A 13788-nucleotide genomic window follows, 5' to 3' on the forward strand; every position below is an offset into this window, starting at 1 on the left:
GCTGAAATAGAGAACCATACACCCCCACATGATTGGACAAAAAGTGTGACTACAATTATTTATAGCAAGAGGCAAGCCTGTTACCGTCATGGGGAAGATTATACAATTCAACACAAAACACGTGCAATTTCGCATCCCCATTAAGAAATGAAAACCGGAATGACTACGCAAATTTGTAATGTGGGAACGAAACGCCACAGCTTTCCACGACCGGCTTCAACTTCAAATGCTGGTAGGGGGAAGAGTTGTGGTCATGGTAGATCCCCTCAATCGTTCCATCCGATCGTCGCATCGAAAGATAGTACCAGCCGGCAATGGTGAGCTGGGACATGCTCGGAGCATTGATGAAGAATTGCTCTTTTAGAGTTTGTTTGGAGGCAAAAGTTTTCAGAATAGGAGAGGGGCGCATTAGTAAAGCATGCGAAGGCTTACCTTTCCACCGCATAAGCACGTAGCCCTGGAGAATGTGGCGGAGAAATCTTGGAGAAGAGTACGCAATACGCCTAACGGTGAGCTCGCCCAGCCCACGAAAAGGCTCAAATTTCCGCCAGTGCAGAAGATCCGTCTCTGCATCCGCATGCCATTTTTTCGTCCAAAGGGTGTAGTTTTTCATGTCTACGATCTACGCTCATCAAGGGTTAGGGAAGTCGACTCGAATACCAATGTGAATTCAAACATATGCCAACCTCGCCCTCCCAATAGGTGATGACTGGCCCCGATATATAGGGGACGTTGGTCGCCTCCATCAATCCCTCCACCCTCCCCTTGTGGAAATCGACGGAGTATATTGTCTAAATAGAAATACAAGTAAAAGATAAGGAAAATCAAAGGGGAGATGCACCGTGAATAGGGGAGTCACCCACCACTCGAACCTCCCAATCCTCCCTATGAGCGGCAGAAGATCCGCGAACGTGCTCGGTCAAGTGTTGAGTGCCAGTAAATACCCGCCCTGGTAGCAGATAGCTTGACGCCCCAAAGCAACTGCTAGCAGACACATTCAAATATGGCGATAACGGAATCTGGCCATGCCCCGCCTTCAGAACGCTCTGCTTGTGTCTGTAAGCCCGGTGTCGCGGTGGGAGCATGGATCGATTCCGTCTTGCGCTTCGGGTGGGTGCAAGTGGGCTCCAAGTGTTGGCGGGAGGAGATTGCAACCGGGTACCGTAAGAATTCGAACTTTCACCTGATTGATCCATCTGATCCAAGTCTTGCTCCGCCACATCTTCGCTTAGGGATGAGGAATGAAGGTTGATCAAGTCAAAGGATACAGTTTCTTCATCCCATTGCGAGGGAGGGAGAGAGGGAGGTATAGGTAGGACAGCAAGAGGAGAAACACCTATTTGCGTTCTGCCCGACAATGTAGAAGAGGCCGAAGACAATTCGCTTCTTTCTCGACCGTCACTGTCATTATTGCTGGGGCTGAGGGTTGCGAGATCCTCATGCTCACGCATCGCCTGCCAAATGGGGTCCAGGAGATCTTCGGATTCAGCCGTCTCCTCGACCTGCGACCGTGCTAGAGGCAGATCATTCGGAAATGAAGCGTTGTTTTCCATTACTGCAGTTAAATTAAGTCATAGTGTACCTGTCCTAAAGCCGAACCATAAAATATGAATTAGTGCCGGCTAGAATACCTCCTCCCTCCGACTATCCATCCTCGAATATCCCGATCGCTGATCTGGAGATAGTCAGTACACTCTTGGGATGGAGATTGCCTTAGAATGTTCTACCGCCACAAATAAATTCTACCGGATCGACTAATTTTTTTTTGGCATGAAATGAAATTCAATTTTCATTCTCGCTTAGAGCTTAATTTGTACCTTCAAGCACTCTCCTCAATACCGGCTCAACTAGTCTTTGTTTACTTATTCTAATCGTTTAATATCCCCTTATGAATTTTGTGACCCATTCCATATCTCTGCTCCTCCTACTCTCTATACCTTCATTATCCTACGCCCTCCGTCCCTTGCCAAGCTTCTCACTTGCCTCCTCACTTCACCAAGATAAAATACTTTTTTATGGTGGCCGCTTCTTTAATGGCGCCATTAACAAGTTGAATAACACAGATCAGCTCTTCATACTCGACTTATCCAAGGGATGGAATGTGGCCGATCCTCCGTTTAGTTCCTTAGTACCTTCAATAGCTAATGATGCTTCCACGAAACTGACAGCTTCATGGCATTATGGTAGTATTTTTTTTTTCCTTCAAAAATGGAAGCAAAGCTGCGACTGTTTGACACATGGATGCTTATTCTTATCCCCTTCTCTCCTTTTCAGGTGAAGTAGTCGATGACAATTTTATCACATTTGGTGGCTATATAGGCTCCGATACGGAACCCTACGCTAATCACTTTTTCCAATACGATACCGCAAGAAATACGTGGAATTTACCTTCACCACCAACTGGGGATATACCTCCCTTGACCCGCAGTGGTGCAACTGATGTTGGCAAAGACAACTATATATATCTCTATGGGGGTGTCCAAGACATTAACCCCCAAGGCACCGACCTCAAGGACCCGGTCTACGACAATGTATGGGCTTTCGATACCAAAAATTGGACATGGAAGAATGTCACTCCTCAGAATCCCGGCCCAGGCCAGCGGCAGCGACATACGTTTACAAGGTTTTCCATTGTTTTCTCATTTTTTCCCCTCATTTTAATAACATTCAACCTTTCATTACCCATGGATATTTTTGCTCTAGACTATTGGATGGGCGATTTGTGGTCCTGGGTGGTCGAGATGCGAACGGAGTTCATTATGATTTCAAGGATTTGTGGATCTACGATCCTGTTGCGAAAAGCTGGGAGAATATGGTGAGTGTACAACCCATCACCAAACTAGCTGATTCGTATCAAGGCTAAAAATCCTAACTACTCAGAAATCGCAGGGTGGCGAACAAATCATGAATCGCGCAGGGCACACTGCGGTTTTAAGTAAACGCTCCCTCTCGAGCTTGTTCTCTTTCAACCATGTGTCCTTACTTTTCTTCTCGATTTCTGCAGAGCCAGATGGCAATATCATAGTATATGGAGGATGGACCGATGTAAGTTCAAATTTTTTAGTCCGCCGCTATGCCGATGGGCCCTTACTACTAGTACTAAGGGATCGCATCTCTTCCAATCTTACTAGAAAAATGAACTGGCACAGCCGTTCCTTGCCCTCCTTAACACCTCCACTTCTCCATTTACTTGGACAATACCGACAGCTCAAAATTCCCCGGCTCGTGCTCGAGCATTTCATACGTGTCACCTGTACCGTGACACTATGATTGTTGCATTTGGCGCGATTGGGGTGGATAGATTGCGCACTTTTATTCCTTCCGATGAGCTTGTACAGCTGCTAAATGTAAATACTTGGGAATGGAAAACGTCGTACTCGCCAGAGTCCCAACACTCACAGCCCTCCGCCCTATCCAATCCAACATCAGGATTAAACATTGGGGTGGTAGTTGGAGGAACCGTTGGAGCTGTAGTGGTAGTGGTGGCCGCTGTTGCAATTGCGCTTATTATACGTAAAAAGCGGAGGCAGCAACAGTTTGATAAAGAGCGCTCGGAGATCCTGTCCGCGCCATTTGATCCTGTCCCTGCTCTTGGATCAAAGCACCACCGGGATAACCTCCTTGTCTATTTTGATAAACCTCACGAACACAGCCTAGATGTACCCTCCACTTCTCCCCCACCTCCTCCTCAACACCGGAATATTTAGACTACTATTTAATCTTTTCTACCTTATCTATCCCATCATAACCACGTTTTTCCATTAGTGCATTCTTTTTTTTAATCTTAGTTAATTAATACGATTTTTTTTTTTAAATCAAAGAGGGGCTATTCAGGGCTGAAAAGGAAATGAAATGGAGATTCTGGGTATTGCAAATGTTATCAAATGTACATGCTCTGGATGGCCACTATCTCAAGCCCCCTTCCCAAAAACTCCCTTGCAAACTCACCGTTCTTAGCGCGTCCCACCCGAATCCATCCCGGACTGTTTGCTTTTCCCCATCCTCATCGCCACTCTGGGCGCTCATTTCTCCGGACATATCATGCAGGCTCAGAATGAGATTTTTCAGTGCTCTTGTTCCAGACTCGCACAGATTCGACGTGACTGGCCTCAGTTTTGAATGGTCAGGAAGTGAACGTTGCATTTTCCAAAGGCACACGTGGAGTCGGCGTTCATCCACCGCTCTTATGATCAGGCGCTGACGAAATCTGACTGTGGTTGGATCCATTTCGGCCGTTTCATTGAAGACTGCCGGCGGAAGTTCGATAAGCAGGCTAAGGTCTTTTGCGTGAAAGAGGCGGCGGCCAGAGTGTGTGCTCTGTGGGTGGCAAAGGCAAATAATAGAGTTACTATCTGGGATTCAACAAGGGGCGCCGCATTCAATCATGCCTTCTTTTCTGCAAAACCGAGATGTCGTGCTAAATTTTCCACGAGTAAGCCGCAAGAAGCCGATGGGGTTGATTTTGGGGTGATCAAATAGTACTCAGCTTTTATCGGCAAGAGTACATCCACTACGTCTTAAAGATGGTCCCCAAAAACTAAATGAGGAAAGATCCCTCTGTAGTCTGCATAAACATGCACCCATACCTTGATCCGACCACCCTTGGAACTCGCTAGGTGCCACTTCACGTATTATGCCGGGTCTCACCTCCGTGTGGTCCAAGTCAATCTCCTCCTCTCCAACCTCCAGAGACTGTCCCCCTACACCATAGCACACGGAAAAATAAAGTTCATCAGGTGACAGGGCAGCAAACACATCATTCACCGCGGTATAGAGCTTAGCGAAGTCCCCCGGCTTGAGCTGAGGCAGTACACTGAACCTTGTGGAGACGTTGCCCGAAATAGAAGTGACTTGCACTCGGATGTGAGTAATGCTTATCGCGCTAGACTCGTTCTTAATCTCGACTTCGATCCATGCTCGCGACTCCTCCCACCATCTGACACACGTTGCTCCAACCACTTTGATTGGCTCGCCCTCCTGTTTTGGTACTACAGCCTCAGTCTCATATTTCCTCTTCACAGGTAGGAGCGGCACTACTCGGCTTCTACGCTCTAATTGCATCCCCCCTACTCGTTCATGCGGGCGACGGAGAGAGCCACCCTCGCTACTTTCATTCACGATATCCCAGAAAGTGTTGTTCAGTCGATGGACGATTCCACGGGACCGTGCAAGTATACCTCTTTTCTGCGCTAAATTATCAGCGAGCTGGCGTATATGGCTTTGATCTTCATGTAAGCGGCGCTCGAGTTCCCTGGCCACGGTGACAATCCCCGCACTCTCGGATACTAGTTCTTCAATGGGAAAAAAAAATTGGGGTATTACTTTCATATTTCAACCAATACTCTTATTCACCTCTGTCATCTCCTAGAGCGGATCTAGAGACCCGTGAGTCCACTTTTAGTTCCAAAGGCGTGAAGGCTATTTTTCCGTCCGGGCATTGACGGGGTAAAACAATGGCAGTGTCTAACCAACCTTCATCAAATGATCCTATTAAAACTTCTCCATAGCTCCCGGCCACTGATATTATACAAGTGGTTTGAGAAAGGTTGGGCTAAACGGATAAAGTACGCTGTTTTACCTCCCATGATGATCCCATCTGCTCGATTCAACACGACCGTCCCCTGGTTTTTCATTCTCACGATCAGGCATGAGAGTTCATCACTTGATTTCCCGCCCGTAGCAGCAAGATTGGCAGCAAAACTAAAACGTAAAATAGCCCCATTTCTTATCAGCATGAAGAAAATCAAATAACCTTTTTCCACTGAAAGTTTAATATACATTTCTAACGGCGCGCTGTCAACTTCAGTACACCATAGGGCTGCTGCCCCAAATTCCCGGTCGCCTCTCATCAATACCACCAGGCCGCCTTCCGTTCCGAAGCACAGTTCATTATCATGAAGACGGCAAATGGAGCATATGTCTCGCGCATAGCTTCTCACCAGAGCAGAATGATACAAGGGTGGTAGTTTCGGTTTGGCAGAGTGAGGTGTTTCCAACTCCAAGTGTCCAGTACGCGGGTGAATGTGAAGGATTCCGAATGAAGAATCGATGTCGGAAATAGCAAGCAAGCGGATGGTACAAAATTCGTAGCTTTGATGGGACGGGTGTGGTTGAGTATCTGGTTCACAAGGCTCTGATATGCTCAAAGTACGGAGGTGAGGGTCATGGATGTTTGGCTTCCAATGAACGGTGCGTTTGAACCTCCCCGAGCCAGCCCCAGCCGAGCTGCGTGGAGATTCGAAGATCAAGAATGCAGCTGGACCGTTTGTAATTATAGCGGCTTCTGAATTGTGAGGCATCATCAAGATATATGCTATGCATCGATGAAATTAACAAAGAGTTACCTGGAATTGGATGTGCAATTTGATCCAGGAACAAGTCCCATAGTGTCGCCCTGCCGCCATTGACAGAGCAAAGGCCAAACCATTGTCTGTGACTATGTTGAGTTCCTGAGCTCAGCAGTGCAACGGGCGATGCACTATATTATCGCAATAAAGGCCAGAGACAATCGGTCAAACAAATCAAGCAATCCAACTGACACAAAAACTCACAGTCCACATTGAATATCGAGCACAACGCGTAAAAGTATGATTCTTGGCTGAAGCGCAACTAATGGCAAGAGAGGTGTGATTAAGACGGGATGGGACGCGCTGTGCGCGCCATTTACCTTCTGGCAATGCGAGCACCGTGGCTTCGCCCTCTTGCCGCCAATGCTCATCGATCCGGGTATACCATTTCCACTCGAGCCGGAATGGGCGGCCAGGGGCATGCTCGGCTGGGACCACTCTCGCACATAGGGCCCCGGTGTGACTTGGCACCCAGTGGCAACCGCCGTTATCGGGCGTGTCGAGGGTGCTTATCAGCGGACTAGAGGGTCCCATGCAAGCTTGGGTTATGTATTTGCGGAAGCACAAACGTGCTTTTCGCAATTCCAGCCTTAATGTAGGTTTGGAGTCTAAATCGGTCTGAGCTATTTGCGGCAAGCGAGAAGCTGCTTGGGCTCTCACAAAACCTTGCACAGGCGATTCTTGACCCATTCCGCATCCCACTATCATATGCTTCATGCAACACGCATTTGAAACCTGGGCCAACGGCGGATGCGGGGAAACCCCCGCATCATTTTTCAGGTTAGAATTAAATTTCCTTGCGGACGGCTTAATTTTCCGTTCCTAGCTCTTCCTCGGCCTTTTCTTCCCCTGCCCTCGCCTCTTCTTCCCCCCAGCCCTCGTCTCCCCCCTCTTCCCAACCCCTAGTCTGCTCCTCCACCATGGACCTCTCCCACGAGCTCGGCTACGACTACACCACCGGCTACTGCGAGGTCAAATACGACCACAAGGCCGGCAAAAAGACTCACGAGTTATACTATGAGATCCACGGCAAAGGCCCCAAAAGACTGATGCTTGTACAGGGTACTTGGTGACCGACCGCGGCCTTTCTTACGTGCCGGCTTCGCTAACCCCTCTGTTGCTTGCTTTACGCGTAGGTCTGTCGCTACCGGGCCGCTTCTGGCACTATGTCGTAAGTAGTCCCCCCCCCCCCTGCTGTGCTATTTCTCCCGCGGCTTACAAAGCCTTGAATATTAGATTCGCGAGTATCTCAAAAAGGGCGACTATAGCATCCTTATCTTCGATAACCGCGGAGTGGGCCGCTCGGGCGTTCCGCTGCGTTGGTGGTATTCGACCAAATCCATGGCCAAAGACGCGCTTAAGCTCTTGGACTTCGTCGGGTGGACAAGCGATGTTCACCTGGTGGGCACGTCGATGGGCGGAATGATCGCGCAGTGGATGGCTGCGTACCGGCCGGACTACTTCTTGTCGCTGACCCTGACGAGCACCACGTCGGGTCGCTTGATTCCGCCCACGGTAAGAGTGTACTGGTAGTGGCGAGTCGTTGGAGAGCACACTGACCACCCTTTCTCCGCTTAGTTGACGGATATCTTTGGCGTTCCATGGACAGGTATTGCTATCACCCACGAGACCCGATCCCAGCGCATCGCCAACATCTGCTTCCCCAAAGACTTCATGCGTCTCCCTTCGGACGCGAATGGCTGTGAATCCATGGTATGACTGACCGGCCATTTGCATTGGAAGCCCGTTGACTCACTTTGTGTGCTTATAGCGCGATGAGATCGAGAAGGCCTACACTCACTTCTACGAAATATCGGACCGACAGCGCTTGTTTGGAAATGCGCGCCAAATGATAGGAGTCGTGCTCCACTACCTTCCCATGAAGATGTCGGATCGCATTGTGGACTCCGGGATCCCCGTGATGGTGTTCCATGGCACCGAGGACCGGCTGATACCGGCGTGGCGGGGCGAAATTTTGGCCAAGCGCCTCCGTGCCCGCTTCCAAATCTTTAAAGGAGGAGGCCACCAGCTCATGGACCAGTTCCCCGACAAGTACTGCGAGCTCATCGAGAAGAACATCCGCGAGTCGGAGATCAAGGCCGCCGACTTCCTCACTCCTATCAAAGAACGGGGTCTCAATGAGATCGAGAAAGGGCTGGTGTCGGTGGTCGTGGATCACCCCAGAGCCGAGCGCCGTCCTGTGCGCGGCTATGGCGATAAAGCAGAGTATGTGTCTGATGAAGAGGACCTCAAAATCACCTCCCAGCACGTGGAATACGCTGCTCGCAATCCCCCTCCTGCCGCTGTTCCAGTTGGGGCGTAAAATTCTTCTTGTTTCATATTCTACATAATCCTATCTTGTAGTAGCTCTGTCTATTTAATACTTGAATTTGTCCTGATGCTATTCTAGCTATTTTCTCTTTGATGTCTCGATTCCCCCCTTTTTTCATTCCTTTGGTGATTTTTTTTTTTTACATAGCACATCCCTCTAAGATTGGTTGTACTTGTTTTTAATCGCTCCCTATTATTTGAACCCATTCCACTCATTTTATGTCTTCTTCCCTCTCTTCCTCCCTCCCTCCCTCTCTCTATCTCTCTAGTATTTGAAATACGGTGTTGTTGTTTTGTCAGTCGCTAATATATATTGACACATATTATTATTTTAGCAAATGGTCTACTTGAGGAATCTTGTGATGTCCAGATTATGGAAATGTTGAACAGTCCACCTATTGACGTCACATTTTAGTCATTATGGTCATTTTTCTGAGGTAGGAGAAGGGGATAATAAAACAGATCTGGTCCTTGTACGTTATTCTTTATGTTAATCTTCTAATTAGTTGGCCAGTGTTTTAATTGCACGTTACATCTACACCAGCAAGAAAGTAGAGGCACTCGTTCTTTTTTTTTCCCCTTCAAGATTCCTGTGAAAAATGCATCTCTTCTTTGGAAAAGGGAACCAATCGAAGAATACCGCAAAGGATGCGATCCTGAAGCTGCGGGAGAATATCCAGATGTTGGAGAAGCGGGAGAGTTTTTTGCAGACGCGCGCCGATGAAGAACTCAAAAAGGCAAAGGCCATGGCGACAAAAAATAAGAGAGGTAAGTTAGAGGTCAATCCTTTCATCCTTGGCGTGCGTGCCATCCCGCCAAGACCCTCTACTCTCTGCTGTGGATCATGAGAGTAGTACATAATGGGACGGCCAGGATTAATATGATGGTATTATCTGAACATTTAGCTGCCCTTATTTCACTTCGCAAGCGGAAAGAGTACGAGAGCCAAATAGAGAAGGTTGGCCTGCAGCGCATTAACTTGGAGAGCCAGGTGATGGCCATTGAAAACGCGAGTGTCAACTTCGAGACGATGAACGCAATGCGCAAGGGTGCGGAGGCCATGAAGAGTATCCATGGATCAATGTATATTACCTGCTTTATCTCGAATAGGCCCAAACGCAAACCTTGACTAATGGTGCTATTTTTTTATTTGCCTCTGCGCGCTGTTGTATAGGAATGTGAACAAAGTGGATGAAGTTATGGACCAGATTCGTGACCAAATGGATGTAGCTGAGGAGATCTCATCAGCCATTACACAGCCGCTTGCCAGCGGGGCCGCGCTGGATGATGTGCGTATTCCTAATTTCCTCCCCGGCATTTTGTGCTGTCATAACCATCGTAACACTTACTTGGGCTTTTGTGTGGTTTAGGCTGAGCTCGAGGCAGAGTTGGAGGAGCTCGAACAGCAGGAGCTCGACGAGCAAATGCTTAGCACGCCGTCGCCGGCACTGCATGTCCCAAAGGTGCCCACACACGAGCCAAACAGTAAGTTTGCCGATCACTTGGTTTCAAGCACAGGCGAGTTAACTTTTTTTCCTACTCTTTCCCTTGAAGTTGCAGAAGAGGAGGACGAAGACGAACAGGAGCTGCGCGAGTTACAGCGAAGCATGGAGATGTCATGAACTCTCCTCTTCCCCCCCCCTCCCCTCCCTCATCCGCATATGAATATATACTTAAATATAGGTTCGTTTTGATGTTCGTTTTGGCTGTAGTTGAGCTTTCGTGGTTGTTTTTACCCCTTCTATTTCAATTCTCCATTTTCCTTTTTACGATTTTTTTTTTTTGAAATGCTTTTATTGCGCGTGTAGAAATTTTGGATGAGCTCTTTGTAAAGACGATTTTTATATATGCTTGCTCTCGCTTTGGGCATTCCATCCTCCCCTTTTTCTTTTCTGCCTCTTCTATTTTATTCCTTTTTAACTCATTGAATATATACTTTTTTTTTTCCTTTGTCGCCTCGAATCTTTCGCTCAAATGATGATAATAAGACTTCCTCTTCGACTAGAACCTTAAGGCATAGACAACAAGCTATCATTTGTCAAAAAAAAGACCTGAAATGCGAAACCAACAGATCTAATAAAATTAAGAGCCAAAATAGGAAAACTGGAGAAAAAGAAACTGACAGAATAAGAGTTCTTTCTAAATCACGTCAAAAAATCGCCAAAGAGCAGGAACAAAAAAAAAGGCATGACAATTCAAATGAAACAAAAAGAGCTACCCAAAACCAAAAATCATAAAAAGAAAAGGAAATATAAACATGAATTTATCGCTCAACCTGTCCCTTCCTCCGTCTCCTTCCACGTTGGGGGCCAGCACTCCCCGTCCCAGCCTGGTCTCCCCCTTCGTACCCTTCCTCCTCATCCTGAGTGTAATTCATAGAAAGGGCCAATAGATTCGAACTGGAGGCGGCGCCCACCGCCGCGCTCGAACTGCCGGCCGATAACGATACTGGGGAGGAGGCCTCCGAGGACACCGTCGAAGATGGTGGAGTCGTCATGTTTGTGAACGAGCGCGGAGTTTTTAATTTACGCCGGCGATAAAAAAGCATATATACAACATCCTCGGCAAGCCGCTCCGGACTCACCATGGTGACTCGGCCGTCGCTAATATGGTACCACTGGGAGTCAACGCCAAGGACGTAGGCTGTATAGTGGCCAGACCCCGGACTATCATTCAATGCATCAATGAGCCATGCTATCTAGAAAAGAAACGGATTTCGACTCACCCGCTGCCATGGTGTACGACGGCCGCATACAAGTCATAAATGTTGGTCCGCCTATCCTCCACGGCGAAGGCCCCAACATCCAAGCCCTCGAGAGGGAACCGGACATAGGTGTCAATCTTCGATCGTGAGTGCCGTGTCCATCGAAATCGCTTAATATGCAAGCATAGTACTTCCGGCAATTTCTTCAGGGTAAACTTCTTTGTGCAGCGGCGTTTGGCTTGGCATTTCGTGCACATGTATCTCTCGGTGTCTGCCAGCTCTTCAACGTCGGTGAATGCTTTTAGGCAATCGTATACTGTGCATGGGTCAACCCGCTGCAGGACTTTGTTTCTTCGCGCTGCGAAGCGCTCCGGTATATCCAGGGACAGATCAAGAAAGGGGTCCTCTTTGTCGGATTTGGAACCGCAGTGAAGACACATCACTTTATTCCAAAGAATGCCGCGGAAGAGTTTCATCACTATGGTATTATCATTGTTGACCTTGGAACAGAGCTCTGTGTGCATACGATCGAGAAGATAGCGTAGAAACTCTTGCGCGTCCTATGAATAGATATTGGGTTTGGTCGTCAGCATCTAAATGCCAATGTAATATATGCGCTTATTAGACAAAAGAACGCACCTGCTGTTGATAGCCGCGGAAGATAGGCATCGCTCTACAGAGGGTGGTAAAGAAGCTGTTGGGAGAGATCACGGTTGATTCGCCGGACCAGATCTCACGGAGAAGGTAACAAAACTCCGAGCAAATCGAGCTAATGGAAAGCGTTAGGAAGAAAATGTGGGGGACACACGAAGGAATGCTGGTAGCTTACAATTCACCCAGGGACTTCGTTTTACGTGTCCGGGGGCCGCTCGTCTGCGGATTCGCCCCCTGCGGAATATTGGGCGAGAACTGCACGAGAAAATAGTCTCGAAGTGGGATCGTGTTGCTAGCGCAAAACAAGCGTTCAATACAAACAGTGTATCCAAATAGCGACCTTAACCGTTACCTCAAGCTCTGCAGAATAGCATTCATGAAGCATGTATTGCCAAGATTGCGGAGCCCTATGACTCCCATTGACTTGCGCGTGTTTGCAAAATGCTTCGCCATTTTGCGGCGCCGACTCTGTTTAGGTCGAAGGTTGGAATCAGAAGCAACCTCTCCAGAAGCTCGCTTCGACTCATTCCTGGAGGAATTGAAAAGCATGATTAATTCGATGAAGTTTGCGACAGCTAATGTATAACCCCTACTCCTCTGGAGTCAGCTCCTGCATCAAGGCAACCGAATTCGGAGTCTCCGCAATATCCGATTGCCGTTCTTCTGACATCTCTTCATCCGTTGGCGCGGCGCTCCCGTTAGGATGTAGGGAGGTAAGCACCAGATTGCGTGCATTGTCCAAGACATCCGACAGCCCTTCTGTTGGCGCAATAATATAGTCATCACATTCATAGCTATGTCGGGGTTGGATGGTGCGAGGAGCAAATGTATTAGAGTTTGGATAGCTAAGAAATAATTAATGTAGGTACCAAAATGGCACAGCATTCCTCACATCAATTGCTAATGGGTGCTTGGTAGCATCATAGTGATCTAGTGCATGATGATTGATGTACCTAATTTTCACATCTCCAAGATAAATATTATGTTCAACCGCTAGAGGGTAATGCCACCTCCACTCACCTCCCACAACCTATATTTCCGCAGGTTAGACAGATGTATGTGCTCTCAGTTGATCCACATCCACCTGCTGCCAGCACAGAAATATAAAGTAGACGGAGTACGGAGACACAGAGATGAACCGAATGGCCCGACAGAAAATGTTGAATTTTGAGGATGATAATATAAAAAGAGGATATAGTCAGCGCACCATTCAGCGCAATGGCCAGTAAATAGGGAGATATAAAGCATGAATGAGAGTTGATAACACTATTATCTTTTATTTCACCACGGACTCTGGCTCTCTCAACAACACCCACTAATACTTCATGCAGAGCGTGTAGGCAATGCACAGTCTTGCACCCTCCCAGTCATCTTTTCACAATTTCCTCCTCCGCTTCTCTCCACCCCACACACATATTAGAGAAAATGAGAAAACACACCTTTGCAACGAAGGGCATCCGCCGCAACATCAGATGGTGGAAGGGAGGCTCTTATGACCTCTAACCGAACAATATCGTTTGAAATATGAGAACATTCCATAAAAAATATAAAACCAAAGAAAAAAAAAGTGCAGACCCCGTAAGAAGAAAAAAAGAAAAAAAAAGGGAAAATTTTTTTTGCAGAAAATTGCTCATAAGCCACACGAACCAGACCCCACCACTTCGAATTCTGATCAGAATGCCCAAGTTAAACATGCTGATTCAGTCTAATTCTTAAGCCTAGAGTAGTTGGCGGCTTAAGGGAAAATACCTG

The 13788-nt window shown here is 47.6% G+C and overlaps 6 protein-coding genes across 6 annotated transcripts; 3 read left to right on the top strand and 3 right to left on the bottom strand.

Moving 5' to 3' along the window:
* Window positions 1–163: 163 nt before the first annotated feature.
* On the bottom strand, window positions 164–1553 carry VTP21DRAFT_9914 (uncharacterized protein; the record flags this gene model as incomplete). Its single annotated transcript, XM_069400913.1, has 4 exons — window positions 164–357; window positions 433–622; window positions 687–791; window positions 864–1553. 4 exons carry the CDS (start codon window positions 1551–1553, stop codon window positions 164–166), a joined length of 1179 nt encoding a protein of 392 aa, XP_069253640.1.
* Window positions 1554–1888: 335 nt separating this feature from the next.
* On the top strand, window positions 1889–3707 carry VTP21DRAFT_9915 (uncharacterized protein; the record flags this gene model as incomplete). The annotated part of the gene is made up of 5 exons (XM_069400914.1): window positions 1889–2183; window positions 2275–2623; window positions 2704–2815; window positions 2881–3045; window positions 3132–3707. The coding sequence occupies 5 exons, from the start codon at window positions 1889–1891 to the stop codon at window positions 3705–3707; spliced, it is 1497 nt and encodes a 498-aa protein (XP_069253641.1).
* A 199-nt stretch (window positions 3708–3906) lies between these two features.
* On the bottom strand, window positions 3907–7037 carry VTP21DRAFT_9916 (uncharacterized protein; the record flags this gene model as incomplete). The annotated part of the gene is made up of 9 exons (XM_069400915.1): window positions 3907–4317; window positions 4389–4516; window positions 4587–5291; window positions 5353–5517; window positions 5579–5700; window positions 5779–6283; window positions 6345–6478; window positions 6552–6609; window positions 6668–7037. The coding sequence occupies 9 exons, from the start codon at window positions 7035–7037 to the stop codon at window positions 3907–3909; spliced, it is 2598 nt and encodes an 865-aa protein (XP_069253642.1).
* A 230-nt stretch (window positions 7038–7267) lies between these two features.
* VTP21DRAFT_9917 (uncharacterized protein) lies at window positions 7268–8670 on the top strand (the record flags this gene model as incomplete). The annotated part of the gene is made up of 5 exons (XM_069400916.1): window positions 7268–7409; window positions 7484–7518; window positions 7584–7862; window positions 7926–8060; window positions 8119–8670. 5 exons carry the CDS (start codon window positions 7268–7270, stop codon window positions 8668–8670), a joined length of 1143 nt encoding a protein of 380 aa, XP_069253643.1.
* A 607-nt stretch (window positions 8671–9277) lies between these two features.
* On the top strand, window positions 9278–10300 carry VTP21DRAFT_9918 (uncharacterized protein; the record flags this gene model as incomplete). Its single annotated transcript, XM_069400917.1, has 5 exons — window positions 9278–9446; window positions 9584–9761; window positions 9853–9967; window positions 10049–10163; window positions 10233–10300. 5 exons carry the CDS (start codon window positions 9278–9280, stop codon window positions 10298–10300), a joined length of 645 nt encoding a protein of 214 aa, XP_069253644.1.
* Window positions 10301–10941: 641 nt separating this feature from the next.
* On the bottom strand, window positions 10942–13575 carry VTP21DRAFT_9919 (uncharacterized protein; the record flags this gene model as incomplete). Its single annotated transcript, XM_069400918.1, has 9 exons — window positions 10942–11344; window positions 11404–11942; window positions 12022–12151; window positions 12212–12328; window positions 12389–12565; window positions 12630–12830; window positions 12906–12989; window positions 13057–13123; window positions 13476–13575. 9 exons carry the CDS (start codon window positions 13573–13575, stop codon window positions 10942–10944), a joined length of 1818 nt encoding a protein of 605 aa, XP_069253645.1.
* Between the last annotated feature and the right edge of the window lie 213 nt (window positions 13576–13788).

This window comes from Calcarisporiella thermophila, assembly GCF_041956535.1.
Source record: "Calcarisporiella thermophila strain CBS 279.70 unplaced genomic scaffold VTP21scaffold_6, whole genome shotgun sequence".
In the NCBI taxonomy this organism is placed as follows: domain Eukaryota; kingdom Fungi; phylum Calcarisporiellomycota; class Calcarisporiellomycetes; order Calcarisporiellales; family Calcarisporiellaceae; genus Calcarisporiella; species Calcarisporiella thermophila.